Source organism: Camelus bactrianus, chromosome 6 (genome assembly GCF_048773025.1).
Source record: "Camelus bactrianus isolate YW-2024 breed Bactrian camel chromosome 6, ASM4877302v1, whole genome shotgun sequence".
Classification (NCBI taxonomy): Eukaryota; Metazoa; Chordata; class Mammalia; order Artiodactyla; family Camelidae; genus Camelus; species Camelus bactrianus.
The window spans coordinates 55,048,922-55,075,929 of NC_133544.1; the positions used below are offsets into that span (position 1 = coordinate 55,048,922).

At 44.4% G+C, this 27,008-nt stretch overlaps 1 protein-coding gene across 6 annotated transcripts in view; it reads right to left on the reverse strand.

Annotated features, from left to right (window-relative positions):
• Window positions 1-328: 328 nt before the first annotated feature.
• NPAS3 (neuronal PAS domain protein 3) overlaps window positions 329-27,008 on the reverse strand; it is a 794,663-nt gene continuing 767,983 nt past the window's right edge. For 4 of the 6 annotated variants that reach the window (XM_074365668.1, XM_074365666.1, XM_074365665.1 and 1 more), the window contains 4 exons: window positions 24,058-24,164; window positions 10,253-10,400; window positions 6,639-6,763; window positions 329-4,802 (listed from right to left, as the gene is read on the reverse strand). In XM_074365668.1, coding sequence (XP_074221769.1) covers window positions 3,415-4,802; window positions 6,639-6,763; window positions 10,253-10,400; window positions 24,058-24,164 — 1,768 coding nt within the window. In that variant the 3' untranslated portion in view covers window positions 329-3,414. The remainder of the gene's footprint in view (window positions 4,803-6,638; window positions 6,764-10,252; window positions 10,401-24,057; window positions 24,165-27,008) is intronic. The other 2 variants (XM_074365667.1, XM_074365664.1) reach the window with 1 other exon arrangement.

Sequence of the window (27,008 nt, forward strand, 5' to 3'; positions counted from 1 at the left end):
AATGCACACTTCCCATAGTGGTTAATGTCGCAGGCCCATTCAGTTTTGACAATATGCATAATAATGCTCATATGACAATGAGTTGGGGTAGCTGAAAATTTAGGATGGTTGCAAGTTTGGTGTAGTATTTGGATTAGCATCTTAATCTGTGCCTTGTCAGCCTCATTGGTACACAAGCTATGCATTGTGCTCAAAACTAGCAAAAATATGGATGCTTTAAATTTTTTTTTTTTTTTAAATTGAGAATAATGACCAAGGTTCCTGCTGAAACAAATACTACCAGCATTCATTAGTTAGGATGGTTACATGTAAAAGAAATGATGCCAGATAGTAACAAATCCAAGAGAAGTTTATTATGAAAATGGCACCTGCGGATGAAAAATTAAGTTACATAAAGACAACCATGTATGTGACATGTATGAGAATCTACAAAAGTATAAAAAGAACCCTGTTGTAAATGAAGTATGTACATTTCTGATTTGCAGCATTATCAATGGTCAATGAAAAAAAATGTTTCAAAATAAGCCAGGCACTCAGGAAGTTAGGTCCGGTTAGCTTCACACAAAACAAATGTACCATAGCTGTCGCTTTGTAACGTTTTAATTTTTTTTATATATATATCGTAGAGTTGGTAACACTGCTAAGATTTTTACGAACAGAATATCCCTTTCCCCATTATTCAGCTACTTGGCACCAGTCTCCTCATAAAAGTTTTCATATATTTGTACAAGAAATAGTTAAAAACACAGACACACTCTTCACAGGTAATGAAGTGTTTTTTTTTTTCATTTTGTAATTTTAACACTATGGATTTAGACAGCAGCTGTGATTATCTGTTAGTTTAAATCACCAGAAATCATTTTGACACAACACAGAAACATTTATAAAAGAAAAAAAAAAAAAACCCAGCTGTCTAGCTGTTCTCTGTAGCTGACAGGTGCATTCCTTTGATTGTTCGATAGCTAGAGTAGAGCTTCCAAAATTCAGGTTGAAATTTCGTGATTGGCCTTCGTCACCTTCTAAACCTACTTACATCCTTCAGGTAAGCTCACTAGTCCAACTGGTGGCCTTGAACTTCTTTTTGCTACTATTCCACAGTGGTTTGGCCCCAACTCATGAAATTAAAGGTCCTGGAGGAATCCACTCAACACAGTGACATTCAAAGGACAGCCGAGTTACTCTATGAGCATTGCACACGTAAACCAAGATACAGGACAATTCTATATTCCATTACCCCCGCCCCTTTTGTTTTTAAAAATTGGTGGGTTGACTTTTGAAATAATTTTCGGTCTCACTGGTAAATTGTTTTATATATTGCTCCATCAGCCAACCTGGAAGGAAACCAAAGAAAAGCACCCACTGCTTATAGGTAGAGCGCAAGGGACTCTGGGAATGTTAACAACTGAGGCTATGTGGCATCGGTTTATTTCATCTATCTGAGCATTGTTCTTCTTCAGTGCTTTGTGCGGCACTCCAGAAGAAAGAGTCGTACCCAGAATTCCATTGTGGGAAAAATGGCTCCATTAACCTTGAGCTAGTTAAGAGTCTTTTTATCTCTGAGAATGAAAAAGATTTTGGAGAAGTGGGGGTGGGGTGGGGCAGGGAGGAAAGATGAGGCAGGAAAAGGGGAAAAGAGACAGAGAGGGAAAGAGGGGAGAGGTGGGGAGATTATACACCAGCAAAGCAACAGCAGGAGTCTTAAAAAAGTGAAACGAAAGATTCACAGACAGTAGAAGCAGCATGGGGTGACATTACAGAGGAAGGCCACCACACAAAAATCACTAACCCCCAAGAATCACTGATTCACTAGGACTGCAGGAATGGGACTGGACCACTCCGGACTAGAGATAGAGCACAGAGAAGACAAAGGACAAAACAACTACATTAGCTTAGTATATACCGCATATAGAAACACACATTGAAACTGCAATGGACTGACAGCCAAGGACACGTACACAGTGCACACATTACAGTTCTCACATCTGTTATTAGATGCCTTAACAAACAGCTGCCAAAAATGGAGTGGAAGAAGAATTTATACTTGACAGTCATTTGGAGTGTTTGACACTACACTGATTTCTGGCAACAAAGACAAAATAGGATTTTTTTTCTTTTTTTTTTTTCTTTTTTTCTTTTTTTTTTTTAACTTTATGTGCAGTTTTCAGTTGTAGTTATCTGTTTGAAGCTTATTTTAACCCATTCTTTAGTTTTAAACCTTATTGGTTCCAACCTAGAAATAAAAGAACCAAAGGGAAAAAAAATCCATCAACACAAATCAGTCCCCCAAAATACAGCCTTCCTTTTTTAGCAAGAAATGAAAATAATCAAAAACATGTTAAATATTTTTCCTTCTTTTACTCCGAAGTGTTATTGAAGTTGCAAAAATTAGCCTCAGTTAGACTGAGAAAAGGAAAAAAAAAAAAAAGAAAGCTAAGCAAAAGACAGTATGTATCTAAACTGCTCCTCAGATCAGTTTGATTGAGTTTTCCAAAAGCCCTTTTAAAAAGGGCTTTCCTGACCCATTAAATTTAATGTGAGGCTATGTTTGTTAGTTGGGAGGTAAAAAATTTTAAGTCCTGCAGCAAACGTTAATGAGGGCTTTGTCTTAACTAACCAAGGAGACTGCAGCAACGGACTCCAGACCAGGACAGAACACTTTTTTTTTTTCTTCAAAACCCAGCCCAGGAGCTGCATTTTGTATGAAGACACTACAGATTAATAAATGATAGCACCATGGTTTTAGAAATTAAGTTAATGTTTCAGTAATTAATATTTAGTCCAACTTTTTTTTAAACATTCTAGTCACAGGCCAGAAATTAAGTTTAAGAACCCAAATTATTTTTATGTGCAAGTAAGAAAATCTTAAAATCTTAACCATAAAAAGAGAATTAAATTCTGCATAAAATTCTAAAATACTATCGCCCTATTTTTAAAGGAATTAGGAACAAAAACAAAACAAAACAAAACCACCCCATTTCATTTGACTTAGTCAAACAGGGCACATTGTTTCTGCTTGTCTCTTTCAATCTTGATCATATCAAGATCTTTTAGGAAGAAAACCCAATGGTTGTCACTTGAGAAATCTCTTGACCACAAGACTGAGTATTCTGTGGCAGAAGCATATACATATTAAAGACATCTTAATAAAGATGCAAAGGAAAGCAGAACAACCCAACACACATCTTAGAAGAAGACAAAATGGCAGGCAACTGGTCATCTGACCCTCTGAAAGCCAAAAATAAACATATCTTTACAGGAAAGAATAAGTCAAGTGAAAGAAAGCGGGTTGGAACGGGGACCGTCGTGGTGAGAGAAGATGCTGACCTGCTCAAATTCAAAGTGCTAGAATCAAAGGTCTAAACGAAAACACCGACGATGCCTCCAGGCGGAGCCCTGGGCCGCTCTGGGGGGTGCTCAGTCCTCCTTGCGCTCCAGAGTCTGTGCCGCGTGGATGCCGTTGCTGTAGACAGGGAAGGGCAGCGTGGAGAAGAGTCCCTCGGCCGTAGTGAACACGTTGCCGGCGGGCATCTGCGTCAGGCTGGCCGCGCTCACCGCGCCGCCGAACGGTCCCGACATGTTGAGCCGATGCACGTGGTGGTAGAGCATCTCCATGGGCGTCTTAGGGTCGAGGCCGAAGCCCGGGCTGTTAACATCCACGAAGTTAACAGCGTGCGCGTTGGGCAGCAGGTTGCCCTGCATGGCCAGGGTCACCTCGGCGGGGGCGTAGCGGATGGTGCCGGTGGTATAGACCCTTTGCGCGGCCGTGCTGGTGGCTGCCAGGGTCCCGGTCACCCTGTGCACCAGCGGCAGCACAACGTTGCCCGCCTGCAACCTCTGCAGCGCCTCCAGGTCCCCAGTGTACAGCAAGGAGTTGGAAGCGCCCGGGCCGCCGCCACTGCCGCCGCCTCCGCCGCTGCCGCTCCCGCCCCCGGGGTGCTTGTCCCGCGGGGACGCCGAGAGCGGGGGCGACAGCGGGTCGGAGGCGACTGGGGCCAAGGCCGTCGCGGGGGCCGAAGCACCGAACTGAGTTTTGCGGGCGGCGGCGGCGGTGCTGTCGGCGCCGGGCGGGGTGAGGACCGAGTCGGGGATGGCCACGTGCAGCCCCCCGCCGCCGCCGCCGCCGCCGCCGGCCCCGCAGCCCTGCGGGGACGGGAAGTGCTCGGAGCTGGGGGGCTTGGTCATGCTGTAGGGAGACTCGTTCCGGGAGATCTCCCGGTTGGGGGGGTAGTTCCAGATGCTGCTGTCGTTGTCGAAGTTGATGGGTTCCGCGATCTCCGTCTTGATCTTGAGCACCGAGGTACTGTTGGGGGAGGACAGCAGCCGCGGGGGCTCCACCAGGCCGGCGTCTAGGCCGCCGGGGCTCGAGGCGCTGGACAGGCGCCGGCGGCTGGCGCTGCCGCCTTTCTGCCGTTTCCGCCGCTTCTTGCGCTTCTGGTGTTTGCTGGAGGCCTGTGCGCCCGCCTCGCCCGCGCTGTCGGAGTCCTTGGCGCTGTCGGATGACAGCGACTCACAGTTCTGCAGCCGCAGGTCCGACTCACTCTCCACGTAGCGCTCGACCTTGATCTGCATGGGGCCCAGTGCGCCGAAGCCGCCGTCCTCGGCTGCCTTGGGGTTCTCGAAGTCCGAGTGCTCGAAGCTGTCGTCGCTGTCGCGGCTGTCCGGGTTGCTGGAGCTGTGGCCGTCGTCATTGCAGTTCATGTCGTTGTCGCACGTGTCGCCCGACTTCTTGCGATCCTGCTCTGGGTCTTCACTGTTCTCTGACTGGTTCCCCTTCTCGTCGGACTTGGAGTTCTCGTTGTCCTCTGCGTGGGGCGGGCGGCCGAGGGGGTGGGGGGCAGGGCGGTGGAGGGGAGAGGAAACACAAGAGACGCTAGGTTAGCAGGGCCAGACCACCTCTCACCTGCCGGGGGGTGGGGCGGGAGGGGGTGGTGTCCTGCCCCATCCTGAGCCGCCTTGGTTACTTAAAGCCTGAGCTTGCTCTCTCTGGAGGACCTAGATTAACGGGACCCTCCCTCAAAATGTGGTCTATGGACCTGGAGCACGGGCATCACCTGGGGACTTGCTACATGTGCAGAATCTCAGGCTTCCACCCAGACCTCCCGAATCAGATTCTTCATTTGAACAGGACCCCCAGGTGATTCTGAGGCACATTAACGTTTGAGAAGTTCTTCAAAAATACTCAGGGAATCAGAGTAAATAACCTGAAAGAAGGTGTTAGTGATGCAGAAAAATGATGACATGCAAGGTGACTTGCTAAAGAGATCTGTGCCTTCCACTGGCGACTTTGTTCCTTGTTGAAAACTGAGCTCTTTATTCCTGAAGTTAATTTTCTCCATTGCACTTAATGCTATCTGATTCACTGTATGTTCTGTTTTTGTTTACTTCTGTCTCTCCCCCTAATTAGAATATAAGCTCCATGGGGCAGAAAGTTTTTTTGTCATCTTTGTTCACTGCTATATACCATATAAATAGTTCTACTCTAGAACTTCTGTCCTAGTAAAGAACTTTCAGAGGAATGCAATTTAGGAGACAGGAAAACAATCCAGATCCTCTGTGAATGCTCCTCCCCTCTGCCCACCTCCCTGAAGCTGTCTGGAGTAGAGGGATCTGTGTTTATCAGCCTGAAGAGCAGGTTCCCTAAGGATGAGGTTCGTGCTGGGGAAGCCCTAGTCGTCTGGCACATTTTAGGAAGGATGGAATTTCCCAGTAATATAACCTCAGAGGGTTTAGGGGTGATGCTGATTTTATGGCTCTGCTGTGATGTTTTGGATGGCAGCCTGGCCTAGAACCTCAGGCATGTCATGTAACTACTCCGGGCCTTCATTTGCGTAGCAGAACAGGTTGGGTTTGCAGAGGCTTAGGATTTTTTTGCAGCTGTAAATCCTATGAGTTATGTATTCCCTGGATCTATGTGTGTCTTTGGAAAGGGGCTGGGGATCAGAGAAAATGAATTTTTATATTAACTTTCCTGTGCTCCGAAGAACTACTCAGAAAGTCTCCTTCCCCAAATTACAAGGAATGGGAAAGCATGGATTTGTTCTGCATAGTTTCAGAAACTAAGTAACAGTCCAGCACTCAGAGAGAGTCATTAATTATATCCCTTAGAGGCTCAATCCCTGCTTGGTGAGACTGTGAATATTTGGGCCTCAAAGTCAGTCTCTCTTGCAGCAACAGAGATAGCCTTGCTGTATTGCTTCTGGAAAAGAGATTGGAGCTAGCTATGGGGTTAGGGCAGGGCTTCTGTATGGCTGACATTCAGTGATGGCTGAATCAATCAAGCTCTCTCTGTATTTGTGTACATATATTTACATACCATAATATACCTGTATCTATATGTGTTTGAATATATACCACAACATGCATATATATATATTTATACTTATTTATGTATGTGTGTATACACCACCACATACATATATGTACTTATCATATGTACACACGGGTGTACATATGCATGTGGTGGTGTATAAGTATATAGACTTCTGGGTGTAGAGAAAGACTGTAATAACTTGATGTGATACATGTTTCTCTATAAACTTGACCGGGTGCTTTGTTTGGACACTGGTCCTTTGGCGGTTGCCCACCCCTCACACTGGGAAGGTGGGCCAGAACTGCAGAACATGGAGAAGGCGTAATACCTGTAATACCTGAGGTGTCTTTAGAGTCAGATTCAGAGTCGGATGTCTCCGAGGATTCTGAAGTTTTCTCTGGCAGGTGGGGGAGCTGGGCAATGTCCATTGGCGTGTCCTTGTACTCGGGATTACTGTCGGGGAGAGAGGCAGTCATCAGGAGTGCAGATACCCATACTGGATGGGTTGCTTTTGACCATCTTCTTCCCACCTCCTTGTCCCAAACTTCTGGAATTTATAGAGTTGAAAGGACTAACCATGAAGTCATTTCTGAGCTTATCATGGGAGTTTTATAGAAGCTTGGATTGCATGTGCTGGGGTACAAGTGCACCTTGCTACAAATGCTACATGAAAGCCACTAAGAAGCTTTTAAATAATCAGGTACCACTGGGGTCCAGGGAACTGTGCTGCTTGACATTCCTCCCAGGATAACACCTGGGGGAAGGGAGGATGCGAGAAGTACCCTCAATAATTCATTCCCATGCCTCCTGGTGTGCCCTGTCTTCTCTTGGGCTCCTAATGAGTCCATTGCTTCAGTACCCTTGTCTTGGCTCTGTGATGGAGCTTTTCAGCTGCTCAGATGTATCCAAGGCTATGGGGGGTGCGGGGAGTGGGGGGCAGAGCCCTCAGCGCCTAACGATCTGACAGATGCACAGGTGCACCTTGGGCTGCATGGATTATGGCTACTGAACTGTCAACACACCCATTACAATCACATTTTCATCGGCTCATGTGGTGTACACCTGTGGCTTGTTAGCTGGAAATCTGATTGCAGTGGGTAGAGTCCCAGTGTGAAAGAGGCCCTAACAGAATGGATCTAACCCCATTTGCACAAATGTGCTTAATTTTTGTTCTATTTTTAATTCAGAAGCAAGTCTCTTCTGGAAAAGCCAGAGTGTTCGGTCAGTTTGAGTTAGCTGTCTTCTAGAATTGCTGCTTCAAGGCTGGCCTGATGGATGAGCAGTATAAACTACTGTAATCTGAAGACACATGGAGAGTCTCCGACCTCAAAATGGAAAATGCCTTTTTTTTCTTTCCATGATGGCCAGTCGACCAGAGGCTTACATAGATGATCACCGATTCATTTGCTAATCTCTAGTGAAATTCCTATATTAAAAGGTCACCGTTTCAGTAACTACTCTAAAACTGCAAGTGTCCCAGGGAGGGTTAATTCATGAAGATGAATTATCAGGGATTTACTCGTTAGTGTGAATTAGCATCGGCAGCAGAGCTTTCTCTAGATGATCAGATGAGACTGATGGTGGGAAGGTAGCCTTAGCTCTGTGCAGCCTCTGTAATTGTGAGGGCCCAGGAAGAAGCCTGCAGGTGTAGTAATTTCAGAACAGGGGCCCACAAGCCTGGATGGGGCCCGGAAGTGAGGGATTCTGGGCAGGAAGAGGGAATATGAAAATATTGCTCGGGGAAGAACAGAGGACAAGAATGTGGGAAAGAAAAACACACTTTAACAGTTGCAATCTGGCCAAGGCCTTTCTTACTAGAGCCCCAGCCTGGGGAAGTGATCCCAATGAGTGGCAGACTTGGGGGAGCTTCCTCTGCTAAAACTTGTCTATATTATTCTCCTTTGGTCCAGATGCCATGGGGATTCACAAGTCATTGTCATCTAACTCATGGTCTTATTATTGAACTTAGGGTGAGTCTTTAGGTCTGCTAAATCCCTGGCCTGCCTGGGATTGAGTCTCTTTGAGCCTGAAGGCTGGTCTTTGATACTCAAACTGCCTCCTTCCTCTCCATATGGAGTTAGGTAGACAAGGAACACCAGACATTCATGAGCTTGTACTGGGTGACCCTAGTCTGGACAATAGTGTTGATCCACAGTCGCGTGGTTGACATCTCCTTAACCCTTTTCACTCTCTTTGTTTATGGGCAGAGTAGGAGGTCATGAGTTGGATGAGACAGCAAGAAAGATCCAGATAGGAAGAAATCTCCCTGAATGAGATGAACCCAACCATCTGGATTACGTTATTGCCCTAGGCTACATCAGACATCCTCAGGTCTATGGTGTCCCTGTCACTAATGTCTAATTTTTTAATAATGATGGGTCTCCTTGCCTAGCAAATGAATGTCAGTGCCACGATAATTTATTTTGTTTGCACTTTGGCATGTAAGTTTGCATAAGCTTTTGCATTCCATATAGCCACTGTTCCATAATCCTCTATGTAAAAGAATTTTTGATATCGGAACCTATCTTGAGCCTATCACAAACATGGGGGGTAGTCTGCATGAAAACCAGGCTTTGGAGAAAGCCACGTTAAATACCCATACTTTTACCTTTAGAGAGAATTAATGTAGAGTAGAAGAGGTCAAAAAAGGAAAAAGAAAGTAGATAAATGAAGACTCTTTTAAGTGGTGCCCATTAAAGCCCTCTCTAGAGCAGTAATCATTAGTGTCTGATAGATATGCTATTGGTAGCAAGCACACTCATGCCTTCGAGTCATCACCACTAGGCGCAAACACACTCTGAAGGGTCGGTGTGCTGATGAGCCGTGGCTGTCAGCATCTCAGCTCCTATTGACAGTCTCACAGAAAAATGGGATTCAGGTACTCCCTGTCTCGACGATCAGCCGAAGGGCAATAACTTCCATTCATAAGACCTACTGGAAGTCTTCCTACTCAGACCATACGTGGGCCCTGCTTGGTGGCTTTAGGCCAAGAAGAGCCAAAGTCTGGAATGACAGGCTGTGCATTCAAAGAGCTTCGTGGCAGGATTGGTGGAGAACCTCCCAGAATGGAAGGCTTGCCCCAGACGCAGACCACCCAGGCTGTTGGTCCAGGTTACCTTTGCGCTTGTCTGAATCCATAGGCAGCAAGCAGTTAAGGAAGGAGAGAGAAATGGTATCGTACAGTGGAACTTAGGAAGCTGTTGGGCTTGGTCACATTAATGGGTATAAATTTAAGGGTGCATTAAAACAGCAGTAAAACTTGCCTGTGATCACAGAGCAGGCAAAAGATGGCCTTTGTTTGTATATTGATACTGTCTTGGTTCTGGCAAAGTACCTTCCTTTGCTTACCAAAACCTGAACCCAACCCTATGTAATATGCTGAAGTCTTCAAAAGGATGGAACACAGCAGGAATATAACAACCTCTGCCACTCCTTCCCCATCCCCTTTTCACAATTTTCACAAGGGTTGGAGTGCATGAGTGTGAGAGTGTGTCAGGGAGAAGAAGGTGCTTTTTGCTATTTTTTTTAGTGGAGGTACTAGGAGTTGAACCCAGAAACTTGTGCATGCTAGGCATGTGCTCTGCCACTGAGCTGCATATGCCCTTCCCCTCAGGAGGTGCTTTTTGGATGCTTCCCCTGTAGGCAAAAGTCTGTCATTTAGTAGCCTTAACATTTGTGGGGAAACCAAAGCAACTTCTGCAGAGCTGCCCAAATGTTGGCAGACCGAGGATTACTGAGCATTTTGCAAATCTGCCCTAGAAGTCCCGACTGACAAAGCTTTGATCTTTTCACATTTCTTTGAATCTTGTGGAAAGAAAAGCAGAATTTCTATATAATTCCACAGCAGATACTGTCAAAAGATAACATAACATGTCAGCTATTAACCATTGGGCTGCATATTTTATAACTGAGGCTGAAATGAAAAAGAATTAGAAAATATACCTAAGAAGGTAATTCACCCAGATGATATTCTTCTCATTTGCGTTCTTGGCATTAATAGCTATGGTGGCACTAGACTGTATCCAAATATATCCTCCATTCTTCTGCATCCAGCGATAGTACTTTGTCACACACTGGCCCTTGTTCAGCACTAGTGAAAAAACAAAACAAAACAGAAGGCATTGCCTATTAAGACTGGGACCAAATGGTTATCATCTCTGCAAAAGCTGAAGCTTAGAAAGAGGAGGTCCCGCACCAAGCCAGGGGTGGCCCTCTGTCTGCTTAATGTAGAATGCCATTAGGGACAAATAAAATCAACAATTCAGTGGAGCGGCAGCTCGGGTTACTAGCATTTGTAGCAGGACGTTATTCTGTTTTGGGCAGCCATGGTATGAAAGGAAGGATAAAAGGACGACAGATCTTTTTGGCTCACAGAATACCTAATGTGCTGTGGATGTTGTCAGTGGGTTTGACGTCAGGATGTAACAAAGGCAAATTTGTATGTGATTTATTCATAGCTTCGAGGTAGCCCTCTTTGCAATTCTGGGTATCTGAATGGTTCCAAAGATGCTTCACCACTCCTCCCTCTCCGTCTTTGATCATTTCACCTCAGTGTGAGCAGTATCAACCAGTGTCCTTATACACTTCTTCCTTTTGCTCTTGTCTAACAATTTATAGTCCAGGTATGAACTAAATTTTCATTGGGAGATTCTGGTGAGAATTTGCTGAACATTGGAACAAAATAAATCCCCTCATGAAGTCAGAGATAAACACTGGCCTGAGGGAGGCACAGAATTGACTTGGCTAGAGCCAAACAGAGTGACAGCTCCACACAGACTCTGAAATATGGCCCCAAATGAAGGAACAAGTAAAAACAATCAGTAATGTGAAACGGTGCCATTAAATACCCACGGAAAGAGAGCTTTAAAATGCAGACGTTAAAAATGATACTTGAACCAAAGTCTTGCCAACTTGAAATTGATTTGATTTGTATCTGGGTACTCCTGAGCTAGTAAAAGGGGGGAAAATGCAGTAAATCAGCCCCTGAAATAAAGTGCCATGGATGGGAAGGGTTTAAAAGGATGCCGGAAACGTGCACAACCTGCTGTTACTTCTTGGAGCCAAATCACAGCGACTCCACCCTCCCCCCCCAAAGTGCGCCAGCTGGCCGGCCACTAGAGGGCAGTGTGCACTCGTCCACATCGCCCACTTTTGGCATGTCCTTGTCTCCGTCTGCTAAAATGAAAAACCTCTAACTGCTGTAATAAATTTGGCTAAATTAGCTGCTAAATGGTTATCTCAAGTAATATGTATTTGCATTAATCATCTTGCTCTAAACCAGAACAAGCCAGAGTCCTAAAGACGTAGTAAATTCATATTGTCCATTTAATTATGGCTAATAAGTGCTTCATATACAATAGTTTCATGAAGTACATTTTGATTTTTTTTTTGGAGGGGGGGGTGGATGGGTAAAGGGAAGTCACTTTGGAAAAGGGCTGTGTTTAAGGCTGCTGAAGCTCTTCCTGTCACATCGCAGCCAGTCTTCCTGGCTCTGAGAGTGGTCAAAAATCAAATCGCCACATATTTTATCCATAAACATAGAAAACTTCAGTGCTTTTCTCCCATTCTCCTTTTTTTTTTCCCCTCACAATACAGCAAGGGGGTGGTTGTAAGATTTAACACTTAGGTCTTAACAGTTGCTTGAAAGAGACTGGCTTTGATGAGTGTTTCAAATAGTGGCAAGTTCGATGCTGAAACTCTTCTACAGTTGAGGGTGTTTTTAAAACCCGGGACTGTCACCTTCTCTTGGTGACGAGGCTCCACAGGTAGGACTGTGCTCTGCTTTTGTCGGCAATTGTACGTCTGCCATTCTGCATGCATGGCTTCCCCGGCTACAAAACTGTGTAGTGAAGCTGAAAGCAGTAAAATCCTAACTCTGCCATACAGCTCCTCTGTCAAACTGCTGTTGCATGCAACAAGATGTGCTTTTATTCAAATCCGCTCAACCTGGTTAACTATTAATAGAGGAACGATGGGTTATGAAATTCAGCCCAGTGTTTTCACAGAGGAAACTTACAGCACCCCACACAGTGGTTGGTGTATAATTCTACCTGTGGGGTATCTGGAAGAAGGGATCATTTCAAATGGTTCTAGTATTCGTAATGAAAGCCAAGAGACATAGCAGCCCCCTTTTAGAATCTCATGAAGAAAACACTGAGATGGTTGACCGGATTAGCCCAGCCTGGCTGGGGATTCTGGACTGGAATTTGACCGAAAGCAGGCAAAATTAAAAGAAAAAAAAAAAAAAACCCATAATATAGTGTATAGAAAGGGGTAAAGTGAGACAGGAATTATAAAGTCAAATTTGAATTTGCAGAATCATCATAAAGATCCCCCCTCCATCTCTAATAATACTTTCTCTGACTTGTAAGCAGAGAAACAAAGAAACCAGCAAAATCTCCTTGCTGAAATGCATGACCAGCAAGACATTGGCCTCGGGAGGAGGCCCCGTGGATGTGCTGGGTAGGGGCGGAAAGGCTTATTTGCTGAAAGACTGATGGGATGTCACCTTTCCAAGTTAAGGCAGCATGACTCTGGTCCGATTAGGTGTGTCTGTGTTTCCTGAGATGATGAATACAAATTTATTAGGGCCTGTGATTACATGAAGACAGCCTTTCTTATCACCCAGGCCGAGGGCCATCTAGTGAAGAGAGAGGATCTCAGTGAGAGAGAGGCGGGCCAGGTAATCTTATGGGAGGAAGAAGTGGTGAGAGGATGGCCAAGGGAGGGACCCCTAAGGGGCTCCCTGGGGAGTCCTGCCTTCACTGACCACAGTCAACACCACAGAGCAGATCTGGGAGCCCATCACTGTCAGTTTAAGATGACAAGTTTGACCTAATCCACTAATTTGCCCTGAGCAAGCCTGACAAACAGGATTCTGTAAAGGTAAACATTCCAACATAGTCTTAGATGTGACTGTTTCCTGAGGCTCAGAGTTTTCTGAATGAGACCCGTAGGTGTCTGCAGGAATCTAGAGAACTAGAGATAAGATACTGAGAAGGCTCCCAAAAGGTCACCCCAGTTGCTTTTGTTTTTCAGGAGGACCTGCAAAAAAGGTCACAATGGAGTTTTGCTTCTTTTAAAATGAGCAAGGAATCATTTTTGCTTGGGGCTCCAGAATATAAATTTATGATTTGGGGATGAAGCTTCTTCCTTCTTTCAAAAAAAAAAAAAAAAAACAAACCATACTGGCAAATCAGTTGGCTCGCTCCAGCCGTGCCAGAGGCGGGCTCTGACAGCTTCTCCTAAGCTCATGTGGTCCTGATCAGCTCAAGAAGAAAAGCCACCTTGGTGCCAGTTTGAAAGAGATTTTTAGTTTGTAATAAATTAGACAACTTGAAAAACACAAAAACTTTTTCGATTCTCTTTAATCCAGGGCTGCTGCTGTTATTTTCGGGTTCTAGCTTTAAATAATGGAGAGGAACGAGAGAGTGTTTGTGTTAGTCTATTTCACAAAATCCCTTTTGTGGAGAAAACCAAAAATAAACATGATGTAAGTTACTTGATCTGGAAGTCCTTAAAAAATAGTTAATTGTCCCTTGAAAAGAGATAGATACTCATCAAACCAATGAGCCCAGAAGAAAATTCTTGACAATGTGCTCAAACTATAGAGGAAACAGAGAGAGAGGAAATGTTGATGTGGATTGTATTTTCAGCCTTATGCCGTGATATGGTCTGAGTATTTCAAACACATAGCTTGGCATCTTCTCTTTGGTTTATCCCAAAGTTTACTTTTTGCTGTCCAAGCCTTTTGGTAGAGCAGCCTATGTGGGTCTCACTGAATTCACTGGTCACATCATAACATTTCTAGAATGATGTCTTTGAAATTGTGCTATGGAAATTAGTTTTTCTTTAAGGATCTGAAAACACTGAAATGATCTTTTAGGTTTTAGAGGGTAAACGTGAAGATACAGGGAGAGTGAGTGCATTTTCCCCAGATGGCCTTGCAGTCTCTGACGGTCCTAGGAATAACCGTGAGCCTGAACACCTCTGGGACCATACGAGAACTTGTTCCTTTGAACTCTGAAGTCTAGGGTGTAACCAGTTGCTTTTGGCTGCTGTTGCCCTGCTCTGAGGAAAACCAGGAAGCTGTCATCAGCACTGCCCCCACTTCCAAGCTAAAGGTGCCTTTGAGTTACAGACTGTGCTCTTTGGAGGAGAGAGGTGACCCCACATTTGTGAGGGGAAAATAATAGAGACAAAGAGAGACTGAAATCTTCCTGGCTGAACTGTCCCACCCCTGCTCATTGGACAATATTTGTCTTTTAGCCTCAAAATCCCACCCACCCCTAGTTGTGAAGGGAGTGGCAAATACCATTCAACCAAAAGGAAAATGCAGCGAGCTTCTGTTTTAGAACATGAGACCTTTTACATCAAACGCATATTTTACCCCTCAAAGACTGGATGCTCAGTTCTCTTGACTATCTTTTTAAAAAGTCACGTGGTTTTTTGGTTGGAGCTTAGTGGCAGGCATACAAGAAATGTACTGCTTGGAGAGAAAAACTACTCTCCCCGCAAATCCGATGAACTCTGGCTGTGGCACACATGGCTCTGCACACAGTTACCGACAGAGGGATTTCAGTGTTCCTCGGGAAAACTCTGTCCACAGAAATAGACTGATGATTGAAAGGACATAAAGGAAGCCTGTGTCTGGCAGGAACATAATTCTGTTAGTAAATCAAAACAAATCAGTCCAAGTGTGCCTTCAGAAATATGGAGAAAAAAAGAGAACATGGTCTCTTCCTGTTGGGCTGTTCCACAAAATCAAAGCCAAAGATTCTAAATAGTGAGTTGCTTGTGTCTTAAAAAGAAGGAAGCAGTCTCATTCAGTCTGAAGAGGCGATGAAGAACACGTATCAAAAGCGGTCTTTTAGCGAAGTGTCTCACAAAAGGACATTTCAGTGGTTTGCCTAGGCATTAAAAAGCTGCAATACTTGGTGCATTCAGGTAAGTATAGAATAAATAGGAAATGGTGAGCTCATCGGAGATTTCCCACTTGACATTCACACTGCTGAACAAAGAGCTTCATTATCGTCATGGTGATATGGGGATGCATCTGCTGCGAGCACACACCCCCCCACCGCCCCGCCCGAGCTACCTTCATCAATGGCTGCAGAGGATGGGGAGTGGGGCCTTTCGGCTAGAAACTCAAAAATTATTTTCGAATTCACTCATGTGGAGAGTGTGTAAGCTGGGGGAGGGGCTGTGGGGGAATCACACTTTCTACTTAATGCCACAGCTGGGCGCTTAGCTGTAGCCACTGGTTTTCTTTCTACATTCACAAAACTGGCAGATGAAACATGAAAAAGAATACTGACTCTTTAATCTCGGCTTCCCCACCTAAGGCCCAAGGCGGGCTGACAGGGAACTTCATTCTGGAAACAGGACTTCTTCTTCTTCTTTTTTTTAATTCTGGATTACTTTTTCCTCTGCTTTTGAAAACTGTGGGCAATAGGGGAATGAACCTGACATACACTTGAAACAAGAACAAGTTTCTTTATCTAAAAAGTTAGAGTCCTTGATGCTTACAGGAAGGTCATTTTCAAAACCCACAAGAGAAGCAGCATTAGAGCCCGGAGCTGTGCATTAGGGGCTTCGTTTACATGCAGTAGAGACAGGTTTTCACTTAGAACTGCTCATAGGATCAGCCGCGGCTTGAATGCTGTGCAGACTTTCCTATAGATTTTGCAATTAGGGAGCTAGACGTCTTAAATAGCAGGCATCCACAAATTGGTTTTTAGGTTTTTTCCGTTAATCTACGTGCTGAGCTGTATTTGGTAAAGTTAATGATACCTGACGCTTCACGTGAGTGACGAGCTTAAGGACAGAAGACCTCTGGATGTTCTGTGAATGACTGTGTATCATCTGGGGATTTCCCCCCTAACATGCTCATGACAGGCCCTACTTGAACTGCTATCTGTGTGATTTATAACCTCAGAAGAGGTTTTTTCCTCTACCCCCGCCGATGGATAGATTTTTATTAACTGTTAATATTGAATCATGCAGAAAACTTTTTATTGATTTGGAACATGTCAATTTAAGTTTAAAAAAGAAGTCCCCCTGTTCTTGATGATAACGTGTTGAATCGGAGACCAAGGCTTTTAAAACGTTGATGGGATGGTGTTCTCAGTCAGGAAGAATCAAAGGAATTGTTGGAATGAGTGACATCCACGATCTCAGAGGTTTTTCCAAGCTGTTTTCAGTCCAGTCAGGGAGTTTCAGTACCACTCAGTCCTGCCCTTCTCGACCCGAAATAGTTCAGGACAGAGTACTTAGCGCTTCTGCCTTCTTTTTCGGTGGCGATTTGCTGCATAAAGGGATGCAGTGAACTCTTCAGCACGGAATTGAGCGAGGTTTATGATGAGGAAATGAGGGAAGTGGTGTGTTTATTCATTCAGTAAATAATTTTTTGGAATGTGCGTCTTCACACCAGGCACTGGCGGAAAACAAAGTGAGAGAAGTCTGTCACGAGCCCATCCTCCTGCATGAGTCTCAGTCACAGAAATTCCATTTCCCTTCCCAGGGATTGGTTTTGGTTTGGAACAGGATGAAACACTGCACAAGGAGATGCAGGAGGAAGTATCTGTGTGGTGGGAGACTGCTGAAAATGTTTTCTTCCTTCTGAAAATAAGGATTTACCTCTATTTGCCTTTGAATGGGAGACATGCTTAGCAGTCGTTTTCACTCATAACATATCACAGTGATAATAGTTATGGAGAGTCATGTGTAGACCTATGAAAGCACAGGGGGTCCAAGCTGGTTTGGGTTGAATTCTTCACTTTCCTTTTAAAAATGAAGAGGACTAGTTTATTGGGGAGGTTAAGCTGGGATGTCGGGAGACCTAAGCAAGGTAAAAGGCTGAGGTGAATCTTACGGTTAGATTTATTGTATGTCCCTGGCGGACCCTGTGCTTCTGGATTCATTAAGCCTGCGAAACATCTTTACCAAGAAATACCTCAGTTGTGAGGCATAGGTGCACAACGACTGGTGTCCCATAAAATCGGGAGTATTTAATGGAGCCCAGACAAAATTTCATGTGTTCACCTGCTGTGCAGACTGTCAGAAATCCTAGTACTTTGCTGTGAAACATGACGGATCCCCCAGGTAGAGTCACTGGATTGGCCGCTGGACAGAGACCCTGTCTCTCCTTTCTGGGTAATAGCACTCTCATCTGGGGCTTGATGTTGGTGGTCTTCCCCCAGGTCCCCAGGGGGAGAAACCTTGATGGTTTAAACCAGCCACGGGAATTCCACCCAGCGTGTGGTTAAGCTGGGCATTTGGTGAAACGCCGGACAGCGAGACGTAGGGGTCCTCGCCCTGCTAGAGGGCCTGTCCGAATACTTTCTTTCAAAAATGAACACAAAACAGCAACTGACCCTTTCCTGACTTTGGACACTGTCCTGTGAGGAGCTCTTTGGCCATGCTACAGCTGTCTTTTGATCATGAAGAGAAAGTTGAGATGATTACAGAGAAAATTTGTCATTTTCACTCGGGTTTTCTGTTACTTGTAATCAGGTGCATCCTAGCTGGCGCATCTCCCCCAGCGATTCTAGGAGGCCAGAGAGGGAGAGGGCGTTCACAAAGAGGTTCAGATAACCCGATCCTTCGTTAACCCGATGTTAATGGAAACACACTGTATGCTAAACCCATCACCAATTAAATCCTATACTGCTTATTTGTGTGTGTTTTTGTTTTTAAAGGTTTGAGGCTTTTTTTGAGATATGCAAAGTGTCATATCAATATTTTAAGGAAAATATTTTAAAAATATAATATCATCTTATACTTTATACAAAATAAAGAACAAGAAGTAATGGCATTGATTTTACTTAGGTTAATTGATTTCGGTTAAAATGGATGATTGAGAATTATTGTCTTGTTTTTCTGATGGTGCTTTATAAGAGCAATGGGTTCGTTGCTCTCAAATATCAATTTTATGATAGTAAATGCAGCTGCTGACTGAAACGGTAATGAGGAAACGCCCGAGAGTCCATGCTAGAATTGTGTTAGAGTATATCAGTCAAATCCAAGAGCTGGCTTTCTCTCTGGGTAGAGAGAAAAGACCATGTATCACACTTTGTGTCCCTTCATGTATTCTTGGAAGCCTGGAATCCCCTTAACACCCACCCCACCCCATCTCCCAGCGCCACCTGCACCCCTGCCACATCTCCTGCCATCTTGGCTTCTTGCCAGTCCTCTTTCAATGTCCAGGGAAAACGTGCCTCCCCTGGAGCTTCTCATCCTCCCTTGGTGGCCCCCACCTCTGGGATTTCTGGTTTGTTTAAATATCTTAACAGCCCTCATTTTATGCCACCTTTTCAAAATTGGCTGTTTTCATGCTGTCTTCTCTACTAATCAGTAAGCTCCTGGAAGGTAGAGACCATTTCTTGGTTATTTTTGAAGCTTTATAGCCATCCTGCAATGCTTTGTAGGTAGTAAGTACTCACAAATGTTAGATGAGCTTGAACAGGGAAAATACTATTCCTGTTCACACATGCAATCAAGTACATGGAAAAACAGTAACCTGGGGAGGAAACCAAAGACCTCCTTTTGCTTACAAGTTGACTATTTGCTATTATCTATACTCTGTTAACTTTCTGTACTGATATTCGAAACCTCCCATCTTTGTAAAGAAGTCAGTCTCTTTACCAAGTAGTCACACCAGTTTCATTCGGACACTGATTAAGATGCCCTCAGAGCCACTTCACTCTTCATAGTTTACTACTGTTAATACAGCTAGTCTGACGTGGGAGGGGGGGATTGATGTCCTTAAGGTCGTTAGTTGATTTGCATGTACTTTTACTCCGTGTGAAATAATGCCTTCTAAATCCCAGTATAGTCAGTGCTTCTCGAACCTTTACATGAATACCAGTCAGCTGGGAATCTGGCTGAGTGCAGGTTCGGGGTTGCTGGGCCTGTGGGCAGGCTGAAGCTCCGCATCGAGAATGCAGGGAGCAAGGACACTCGGCTGCTAGTTAGGCCCTTGCTGCTCTCTGTTCTCTTTGCCTGCCCTTGGACTTAAAAAGCCAAAATCAGCACTGGCCAAAAAAAAAAAAAAAAGGATACAAAGTAGTAATACTAATTCACTCCTGCATAAAAACCAGACTTTATTTTGTCTCCATGTGACAGTCTTTTTAGTTAATGGACAGATGCACGATGGGGGCTGTCTTGGCTTCAGAAAAAAGTCAGACGTGGCAGCTCTTACACACATTTACACACATGAAGAGGAAAAATTCATTTGCTTTGGGAAAGAGTCCAGCCCATGATCAGGTGGCAGCTACATCCCTGAAGACCCAACCCTGAAAAAAGCTAAGATCAGAAACTAGAAGCAGTCCCCTGTGCTATCTGCATTTGGCCCCGCCATCAAACTCTACCCCTTCCTTTCTTCCTGCACTCCCGACTTCCTTTACTGCGCACAGTGGCTGCATACCCAAATCAACAATTAAATTCCCCCTTTGTTTGTGTGGCAGATGACAAATGCATGGAGGACATCTTGTGTTTCCTAGGCAGGCAGGGCACTTACTTTGATTGATGCTCGGTTGTGGAAAAAAATGAGCTGGGAAGGAATTACAATGGAAGGCCTGCAGACTGGAAGGGGATATACTAATTAGTCCTGCATTAAGCAGTCGGCTTGCATTTGGCGATGAGACGCCTTCAGGAGGGAAGCGTAGAGGTTATTGATGCAAAACAGCATGGAATGCATTATGCCAGGTAGCTGTGCATTAGTTTTGTTAAGAAGTATAGGATTTTGTAATTAAGAAACAGGCTACTGTATTTTTTTTTTAACACCCACCCCCCAAATATATCGCGTAGCCACGCTTTTTAACTCTGTATGATCTCATAGACAAGCCGGAAGTCCTCCTCTCTTTCTGAAATAGCTCTTCCAGAGTTTTCTTATCCTGGGAACAGTTCTAGGAAGGGAAAACTGCCACCACTTCTATACTTTCTGGCTCCTTTTTCCTGAAGTTCCAGCGCTCCAGAGCCTTGAACCTTGAGCCTTGCTGCTGGAACACGATGTGAACAAGAGAAAGGAAATTTCCTCTCAGGCCACTCTTCCCAGGTTTTAGAGAGTTGTTGCTGGTGACCTGGGAAGAACCGTAAGGGTATCTCCAGACAAATTCAGCGTCGTCTATAGACAAGAACTATAGACAGGGATGAAAGCAAACGCAAAGCACGTTTCTCCGGTTCAGCATTCATGGTCTGCCCTTCTGTTTCTTGGACTACAAGGCAGGGGCAAAGTAGATGGTTGTGCTTTTCCCATAATTATTCAAGAGTGACATAGCTGCTCCGGGTACCTGGGGTGTGTGGCCCTAGGGAGACATCGCTGGTCATCTCAAGATCAGTACCTCCTGTGCACTGGGGAACTGGAGGCTCACTGGCAATTATTCGAGCATCTTTGCCTGTCTGGGTGGTTCACAGTTCAAACCCTGTAATGTTGATTTGGTCACTTTGGCCTGAAGGATCAATGAAATTGGGTTCAGTGGCTCCAGTGAGGTGGCTTAAAGAAAAAAAAAATCACAGAGGTCTTTGGTCCCAGTGTGAAAGAAGAGGACCTAACCTCCCTCAGTTTTGGAATCCTAACCCACCATGTTGGTAGAGCTAATGTGATTCTTAGTGATTCTTTATGTTGAAACCCATGAACTGTCAGGTGTCTCCCGTTAACCTAGTGGGAAAGTAAATGGTCCAAAGTTTTTGGTTCAGTCTCTCTGGGTTGCCAAGTCCTGGTGCAGCTGAGACTCCCTTTTACTTTTCTTTTTCTAGAAATGAGTTCATCTATGAATTTACAGATGCCTCTGCTAGGAAAATAGATTTAAGTGATAAAGATAGCATTTCGAATTACCAGAGACTATCAAGTCTTTTTCCTGTAAGTTTTATCCATAAACTGGAACATATCAAAATATCAGAAATATTATCAGGTGACTACAACCTGTCTTTCATGGCCAGAACCAGGAATTGTGCCAATAGCTCAAGGAAGAAAAGCTAAATAGTTAATGTGGTTTATTTTTTAACCATCCCTTTGTTTTAGAATTCTATCTTATTCTTGAGCTGATTCTGTGTCACCACGACCTTCTGCTGCCAAGAAGGCACAGTTGAGGCATCCTTCAGTAATGGCCTAGGGCTCTGGATGAGCAAGATGCGGTGCTGGCTTTTTGCCTTTTCTTTCCATGTTTACACAACCAAGACTTATTACATGCTCTGTCATTTTGTTACTGGGCTGGCTTTGGTTTGAGAATTAGGTAAACATCAGACATTCCATCACACAATTTTAGACTCAATCTTACTTTATAATGCTTTTAATGTTTATTGTACAAAGCGCGATGCATTTGTATATTTTAGCATTTTAGTTCAGCCACAGAATGCAAAACCTGACGCTGGCATCAGTTGGATTTGTGTGTGTGTGTGTGTGTATGTGTATGTGTGTGTGATTGAAGATACTAAGCACTACAAGAACGCTGAAATTTCAATCTGATTAGGATCAAAATTCTTCAGGATCAAAACACTCCTTTTCCTCCCCCTACAGTTTTACTAATTGTGTGCTACTTGACATTGTAGAGTTATTCCACAGCGTGATAGCTAAATATGTGAAGTGTATTTTACTGTGTGGAATTATCAGCTCCTTCTATTTGTTTTTCATGTGTTTAAGGTTATTAAAAGAATTTAAAATTAGAAGTCATGTGTATGAGTTGAAAGACTGAACTCAATCATTGTTAGCAGGCTAAATCATAAAGCAGCAGCCAGTATGTCAATATCAAGTAATAAAAAAATCACAGAATTTGAAGGCATACCTTCTCTGTTTATTAGCTGGCAAGATACCAGACAAATTAGGATACTAGCACAATGGCGAATGGCGGACTTGTTTATTTTCAGCACTCAAATTATTCCGGGGACTGAAAATGAGATAAAAGTAGATCGGAAAGAATGGCATCAAATGCATTTGCTGGGGACCTTTGCTTTAGGGGAAGAAATGAACTGCCCTCGCTCACGCTTCCTGAGGAATTGTATTTCTTTAAGCTGTAAATCAAATCCCAAAGAGATAGCACGACGTTTCCCAAATAATAATGGAGGATGACAAAGTTCTTTTTTGTCAGCATCAGGTTTCTGAATTTAGACTTCGATTAAGATTCCAAAATGAAAAAGCACCCCACCCCCTTCCTGACACATGTGGTCTATGACAGTGTCTCACAAACAGTATACTCATTTTCAAAGTCTGGATCTCTGGCATATATTGGTCCAAAAATGTATTCAGAGCTTCTTCCAAAGATCCTGATTTTTCTCCATTTTCTCTGAATTTCCAGCTACAGAGAACCTGGTGTTTCTTTTCAGGAAACAGCATCAGTTTTTTCCCCCAATTAATTGAAGAGCCATCTGCTTCTGTGATACCCGACACCCATTCGTTCTTAGCAACAAGTGTGTTCCCAAGTCCCTGGTGAGCAATACCGAGGCACACACTCTGTGTTGGGACTAGAGTCTGCTTGAGCAGCCTCGCAGGCTGGCTTTTGCCAGAGACAGAGCATATACAGAATCTGACACTGACCTTGGTCCCATGTCAGTGTTGCTAATGCAGGGTTCAAAACACAGTACAAGATGCTCACCCTTGGAGACTTTGGCTAGCTGACTGTCTCTGCATTATGCTTTTGAAGATCTGAATTTGAAATGACTCAACAGCTGCAAAAGGCAGGAAAGATCTGAAACAGCTTTCCTTGACTGTGGCCAGAAAGGGAAGAAGACGTCCATACCAAGGCCACCTGGGTGGTGTCACTACATAAAAGCTTCCACTTCAGGCTGCACCATCTCTCTGGTGCCCCCTTGCGTGTATTTAAGAGCAGAGTTCAGAATTGGGTTTAGAACCTTCTAGGAATATGGATGGTAGGGCCCTCATCCTCTAGGGAGAGTCTACAGAGTGGTCATAAAAAGGACTTCTTGTTGGAAAAGGGCAGCCCCGTTCCTAAGAGGTCCACCAGACCAGTGCCTCTTGCCTTATGGGGCTGTCAGATCCCTTGGACGCATGGTGTAAACTGCTTTGCTGAGTCTGATGAGGGAAAACTGCATGAGGACACTGGTGTGGGAGTGACTGCTTGGACTGGCTGGTCCTGCTTTGCTTAAATGTCACAAAAGTCTCGTTGGAGGAGAGCCTGTGGGTCAGGAGCTGGGAACCAGACCCAAAGAGCTGAGGTTACTTTCTCCCTTCCAGGAGTTGGGAGATGGAAGTACCTGCTCCTCTAAATAACCCTCTTTCCAGACTACAATGAAAAGAGGGTGCCTTTGAGAGCTACAGTGTCCACACAAGGTACCCTGCTCCTGCCCGGGCTTCCCCTGTGTCCCAAGGTTGTGGCTAGTCAAGTAGAAATTGGTACGAGGCTGTGGCCTGGATGAACTTGTCTTCTCCCAGGTCTGTTTTGAAACTGAGACCACAAATTGCAGAGTGGAACTTACTCTCTAGAAAATGAAAGGGTCAAGAAAGCACTTAAGACAAAGGTTCCCCCATCTGGTCATGGGAGAGAGAGGGCAAGAGACCATGAGATCCCGGGTGAGCGCCTAAAGACCCCGCAATTTCTCAGGGCCCGAGGTCCAGCTGTCACTCTAATTCCAACACAAGTAGAAGTGATTTATGTCCCACTTCCTCTCACCACACGCTGACAGTCATCTCAAATGTATACGGGAGAGGTGGAGGGAGGCGCTGGCACGGAAACCAAAAAAGCATCTGAGACAGATGACAGCAGCCAGGCTGTCCCCGCGCAGGAGGTACTTACAGTCCAGGTGACTGTGCCTGATGCCCTCAACATCTTCGGCGTGGATGAAGTGGTAGCATCTCTTCCCTACGATGTCCACGGGGGTCAGATCCATGTAATCACTAATCCTACAAAGGGAAGAACAGAGGCTGGGAATCAGGAGGAGGGGAATATCGAAACAGTTAAACGACTTAGAAGCAAGTCTGGCAATTTCCCTTATACCAGGGTACCTGTGAGGACTTGGCACGGAGGGAAAACCCTTTATAGATAAAACTATTTTCTTTAATATAGAATAGGCTTTTTCTAAAGTTGGAACCGTGCTAGATCAAGCAGTTGTGTTGAAATAATTAGATAGGTTTTTTCTTTCTTTCTTTCTTTTTTTTTTTTTGTGGTACTAGAACACACATTTAGACAACATAATTCCATGAAATTATTGAGTATCAGTAACAATGCAAGATCCTCATTAGAGGACAAGATAATTCAAGGTTACATAATAAAATAAAAACATGTTATGTTTATACCAAATGATTAGAGACACCTTTCATTTAAACACATTGGTCTTCTATTGGGCATTTCCATGAAAAAGGGCTTCGACTGCTTCTTGGCACAAAGTCCAAATTGGCGTTTCAAGGGGTATAATTTAAATGCTGAGACACACAGATGCCTGGGGGTATTATCTTTTTTAGTCTTAGCCATTTGGGAGCTCAGCCTTCACTCCTGGCCCTTTTAACTGGGACTTTGTGGTGGATTCTGCACAGAAACTTTTAAACCATTTTGGCAGCCCTGCCAGGCTTGTGCTCAACACAGGCAGGAACACAGCAAAATAGAACAAAAATTGGAAAACCTGTTGGAGGGATCTGCCTGGTCGACACAAACATGCCGAAAAGCTTCCGCTCCTCTTCCCTGTCTGAGTCCAGGCTGGTTTTGGTCAGCCCCACACAGAGTACATCTGTGGGACTGATTCTTCTTACCGTCCCTCTGCGTTTTCTGGTTTATGGCTTAGGACTTATCAAAGATGAAGTGACTTTTTAGCTGTGACACATTTAAGAAACCCATGAGGTCTCTGCTGGGGAGTTAAATCTGAACCCCGAGGCAAGGAAGTAAGAAACAAAACCAAAGCAGAAGAATATGAAATATAATGAAAACTCACTACCCAGTAAGTGAATTTCTCAATGTCTAGCAATTTAAATCATGTTTTTGGCCATACTAGTGTTTCCTCAGGATTCTGTGGTTTTGGGGTTCAAAATAGGTTTGTTGGTGTTTTCCTAAAACTATTAGCTGCTTTCCAAGCGCAGCTCACACCCTCTTCCTGCAAATGAGGGAGCAAGGATGTCATGAAAGGGCCCTCATTGGTGTTTCTGGAATTTGCCTGCTCCTCTGAAAGCATCAGATGTCGGCTTTGCCCGAGGCTGTCCCAGGGACAGCTGAGGAGGAAAATGGTTTGTGGAGTCAAGAGGTGGCCCCGCCTTTCTAGTTAGCAGTTCCCTAAATAGATAATAAACCCCGGGAAAAAGGCACTCCATTCTTTAGGGAAGACATTTCTTTAATTTATTCTTTACCTGAATGAAATCTTTCAAGACGATGGAAGCCCTTCTGTGTACCAGAGCCTGTTATCCGGGTGAATGTGACCAGTTCGGTGTTCAAAGACCTCTCACTACATGTGTGGGAAGCTGCAGACCAGTCTGATGGCCTGTGTCAGGTCCAGAATCCTGATGGCATCTTGTACTCTGAGCCTTAGTTTCCTTATCTGTGAACCAACTTCAGAGGCTGGCGAGGGGCCTCATGAATGAAACGACACAAATGTAGCACAATGCCTGGCACTCGGGGTGTGCTGTTCCCTCGGATGAAATATGTGATTATCCTTAATCATTATTAAAAAGGACCCATGTTATTGCTTCAGTGAGGACATAATGCAGTATTGTACTGGCTAATAGGGGGTTGTGGAAAACATTTTTTTAAACTGGGAAGAAAAAAGCATAAAGTGGGTCATGGAAAATGATCTCAATTACTAGAGTGGCACCGTAAGGCCCCGGTCCATGGAGCGCAGCAAAAGAGCTAATGAACCTGTGATCACAAGAATGAGAATGAGGTGATAGTTTTGGGAAAGGACAGTCACTGGGAGTTAGGTAAATAAGATGAGGCATTGTTTTTTTTGCTGGGAGTGGCGGTGGGAAATCTCAATCAAGGGAGCTGACATGTTTTCAGAGGCACGCAGCCATCGTTCATCCTCTGACTGCCTACCTGCCTCCCCGGGCGTCCAGCATCCTGAATTTTCAATCAGAGAAGAGACAGCTTTGTGGGCCGTGGTTGTGTTCTTTCATGGGTGCATATGTATGAAAGGTCCCCCTTAGAGATTATTCTGACTGATTCCTTACCATTTAGCCTGACTTCTGAAGAAGAATTAGAGATGAGGAATGCAGGGAGACCTCACAGGGTGCCAGGCTTTTGAATCTGATGGATTGGGGTTCAAATCTTGGTCTCAGTCAAGTCACTTAACCTTTCTCTCCAAACTGAAACTGCATGGAGGTGATGGAGGCCGTGCCAACACCTACCTCACAGAACCGTCCAGAAGCTTAAATGAGATGGTACATCTAATGAACTCGGCACATGGCTGAGGGTGTAGTAAGTGTGCAGTGAATGTCAGCTGTCTTTATTATTACTTGCCAATTCTAGCTAATCTTTCTGGCAAACTCATATTTCCTGATACTCTGTGGCCACTGCAGAATACCTTAGACATAGCTAAGTATGCAGTCATGATGATAAAAATTTTAACAAATACTACCAAACCTTGAAAAATGTTTAGAGTTACTTATTAAATAATAATGATGGGTTCATGATGTCTTCCACCCTCCCAAACACTAAAAGCTCAGATGAGTAATCTCTTCCCATGGTGAATTCTATCCTCAGAATCAAAACTTGACCGGAAATGGTAGGCATTGCTAATTGGATCTCAACACCTTTAGCGCCTCTCC